Genomic DNA, 4102 nt, shown 5'->3' on the forward strand with positions numbered 1-4102 from the left:
ATTTAAAAAAAAAAGGGGGTTTTTTTACAAAACCCCCCCCCCCCCCCCCCCCAAACTCAAGGAAATCCAGGTACTGTTAAGTAACTCCTTTCACTCCCTTTCTTTTTCAGTTAAGTGAATGGGCAAGCGTGATAGGAAATCACTGAGATAAAACTATGAAAATAAAGATTTTTATCCTTAAATACAAACTGGTATTTTAAGATAATGTTAAGGTCAAGTTCACATAATTGAAAAAAGTTATAGAGCCATTTTGTCCTTATCATTACTACGTCCCTATCTCTAAATTCCACCCCTTGAGCACTTACACTGCTGCATGAATGGTTTTATCTAACCTGAAGAGATTTGCACTCATGTTTGCAATGGAGGCCATTTCTAAAGGGGAAAAATCAAGCCCTAAAAATATAAGGGAAGATTTTTTTTTCTTTTCAATAAATGAAAAGTGTGAGACTAAAATCTATTAATTTTCTAAGGTGTTTTGCGGGAATTGGAAAATTCAGGTCACAAACGTACCTTTATATAAGGAAGCACTTGTCCCAAAGATAGTTCACTACAAAAATCACTTGCTAAGTTTAGGCTGAAATTGTTAATTTTTTTCCAACTATGAAAATGTTAACATTTCAAGAGATTTTTAAGACACCATAGCTGCTCAAGTAAGTGTCCTTTCACATTCAAAAATGCTTATGTGTTCCTAACCCGTTTCTGCAGGTTCTTCAGCGACTGAGCTGCATGGCATTGAGAAATAAAATATTCCTAGTGGCAAACATAGGAGCTAAGCAGCCCTGTGAGCACAGTGATGTACGCTGTCCACCTGATGGCAGATACCAGTTTAATACAGATGTTGTGTTTGATGACAGTGGTACGCTGGTAGCTAGATACCGCAAACAAAACCTGTATTTTGAGTATTCCTATGATACCCCATCAATAGTTGATTATTCAATTTTTGATACACCTTTTGCTGGCAAGTTTGGCATATTCACTTGTTTCGATATACTCTTCTATGAGCCTGCAGTGAGACTTATCAAGCAGTACAATGTGAAGCAGGTTGTGTATCCAACTGCATGGATGAACCAGCTCCCGCTCTTGTCTGCTGTGGAATTTCAGCAAGCTTTTGCAACTGCTTTCAGCATCAATATTTTGGCAGCTAATATCCACCACTCCACTTTGGGTATGACAGGCAGTGGCATATACACTCCATCAAAGTCCTTCATTTATCATGACCTAAGAAGTCACAATGGCAAGCTCATAGTAGCGGAGATCCCAGTGATTACACCTGATCGTGAAACCAATTGGGAGAGTAGTACAAAATATGGGGAGACCATAGATCTCCCCAACAAAAATTTTGCAAGTCTCCCTCTAAATGATCAAGTTTGTCATAAAAAGGATCAAGAGGCTCATTGCACGGTAGCAGGTAAAGCAGATGAAGAACTCTTGCCAGTATTTTATGCAGAGATGATGTATGATAATTTCACTTTTGTTCCTGTAAGGGGACAAGAAGGGGAGGTCCAGGTTTGTGCCAACTCCCTCTGTTGTTACTCACATTACCAGAGACCTGTTTTATCTGATGAAGTGTATGCACTGGGAGTCTTTGATGGGCTTCACACAGTGCATGGCACATACTATGTTCAGGCCTGTGCATTAGTGAAGTGTGGTGGCCTCAGCTATAGCACCTGTGGGCAGGAGGTTACGAATGCAACTGCTTTGATACATTTCCAGCTGTGGGGAAACTTCAGTACTTCCTATATCTTTCCTCTACTGCTGACATCTGATGTTACATTGGACTTTCCTGACCACTTGGGTTGGAAAAACAACTACTATTTCATGGACAAAAATGGATTATCCTCTGGCTTAGTGACAGCTGCTTTATATGGGCGATGGTATGAGAAGGACTAGCACAGATATCTGATCCAACCAGAAATCATCTAATCAGAATTTTCGGTTTTGACATCTAAACCGCGTGGCCTTAATTTCAGAGATGCTAAACACCTGCATCCCTCAGGATTTAAGTTATTGACACTGAAGATACGATTCTATTATGAAGCATCCACATTAGAGAATATTGACTGAATTCCTTTATCTTCAGAACAGGTCATAAACCCAGGGTCTCTACCTTGCTAAAATATCACCTACTAAAAACAAAACCACCTTCTCCCTCAGAACAAGAGACCATATTTACATTTGACAAGAGACTTTTTTATTATGAAAATGCAGCCCCTCCCGTAACATACACTGAAGACGTGATTAACCAATTAATCACATCTTCAGTTGTAATAACCCAGCCATACACTAAAGCATTTAATGGTAGCATAAAACAAGGAATAAGCTGTAAAGTTATACCACAAAAAATGTCTAATAACTGGGTGGCTGGTTCCTGTCATGGCATTAATTGAACGTGTGGCCAACTTGCTACTTTTCAGTGCACCAGCAATAAGGCACAATGGGATCTGAAGCTCAATCCCACAATCATGCCTCTTGCCATGGCCTCTCGTACAAGAGGCCTCTTGCCATGTGTGGATTGCACATGAGATCCCACTATGCCTTTACGTGCAAATCTAGTAGTCATAGAGCTCATTTTGTTTTAAATTCTAGAAAAGCAATACAGTTAGGGATTTTAAGTATTATGGAGGGCTTTCAGGGAGGATTTTAAAATCTATTATTGACAGGTTTCTAACAAGAAAGTTTATTTTTGTGATCAATACTGATGAATCTAGATGTGAATTTTGTTAGCTGTAAGTTTTGCACAGGTTAGTACCAGGGTCAGGCTTTGATACCCATGACAAATAAAAACAACCTGTAAGTATGATGCGTAAAAATAAGCCTTTTTAGCAAGTACAAGTGCTTGGGGTTTCTTAACATTTTGCTGATGGTTGCTTCAGCATTTCATTTACATTTTCTAGAAAACAGAAAAATTAGATAGTTTTAAAGTAAAAGCTGTCATGATAACTTTTAGCATAGGACAACTACATCCTGTCACTGTCTGAGATTGAAGGAACGGAGAAAAAGACAGCAACAAAGCAGCTTGAGTGGAGAAAAAAATACTACAAGAAAGAGGAATCAGTAGAAGGAGAACCAGGAAAAAGGTATGGAGCCAAATGGAGGAGCAATAGGGAAGATGTAAGAACAGTAAACCTGCCTGTGAGATAGGGCCTTCTACAAGTGGTCTAGTTCTGCACTCACAGTTTAGCATAATAAGCATCTCCTAATTTTAGGAAATAAAAAGTATAATGCTAAAGTTGGTCCTTAGTTTTGGCTGTGTAAAACAGCAGTTGAACTTACCATTACAGTTTTGGTCATCTGAAACTTGCTGCACCATTATGAACATTTATAGAGAATTTGTATTTGTCTGGGAACAAAAATGAAATCGAATGTGAAAAATTCAAGCTTCAGTGTAAGACTTCATTTGCATCATAGTATGCAAGGCACTGTGCTAAAAAGGTAGTTACAGCTACATTTTTATATTAATTACTCTATTACCTATGCTGCTCTGGTGTTTCAATCTGCTCCAATTTAAAGGTGATGTTATATTAAGATGGTTATAATTTTGAGATGTTTTACCTCATAGTTCATAAAATCATTTAATAGGATTTGCAAAAAGCTCCTAATGGATTAGGGGATTAAAAGGTTTTATATAAAAAAATTGTATATGCTAGATGGAAGGATACTGGTGAACAGTCAAGCTGATAAATTAGGAAAACCCATTGTTTCTGGAGCAATAGCTATGATTTATGTGTTATATTACTGTACCATGCTGACAAACTATTATACTACTATGAAGTGAGAAGAGAGGATGATTCCAAAAGATCACATTAATTCTTAGTTGAGTTTGCCCCAAAATGTATTTTTATTCCTTAGACAGCACAGTGTTACGTTGCTTTAATGGTTCTTATGCTGCTGGATGATTAACCTATAGATGTAGTCATTACATTAACACAGTTGCTTGCTGTCCTGACTAGAAGGAGGATACAAGTCTGACAAGAGACCAACACTTCTCAGAACTGGTTTAGTCATTCCAAGGAAATATTCAGAATTACATGCTTACTTAAGCAGTGTGAATTGTCTCCACGATTCTCCTTACTAGACGGGATAGTAATATACATCTGGTCAT

General features: G+C 37.9%; 1 protein-coding gene across 2 annotated transcripts in view; it reads left to right on the plus strand.

Annotated features, from left to right (window-relative positions):
- The window catches only part of BTD (biotinidase), a 26517-nt gene extending 24042 nt beyond the window's left edge, over positions 1 to 2475 (plus strand). For both annotated transcript variants that reach the window (XM_019508659.1, XM_019508658.1), the window contains one exon: positions 706 to 2475. In XM_019508659.1, the coding sequence (XP_019364204.1) occupies positions 706 to 1890 (1185 nt within the window). In that variant the 3' untranslated portion in view covers positions 1891 to 2475. The remainder of the gene's footprint in view (positions 1 to 705) is intronic.
- Positions 2476 to 4102: the final 1627 nt, after the last annotated feature.

The sequence above is a fragment of the Gavialis gangeticus genome, unplaced genomic scaffold, assembly GCF_001723915.1.
Source record: "Gavialis gangeticus isolate Ggan-Ray unplaced genomic scaffold, GavGan_comp1, whole genome shotgun sequence".
NCBI classification, from domain to species: Eukaryota; Metazoa; Chordata; order Crocodylia; family Gavialidae; genus Gavialis; species Gavialis gangeticus.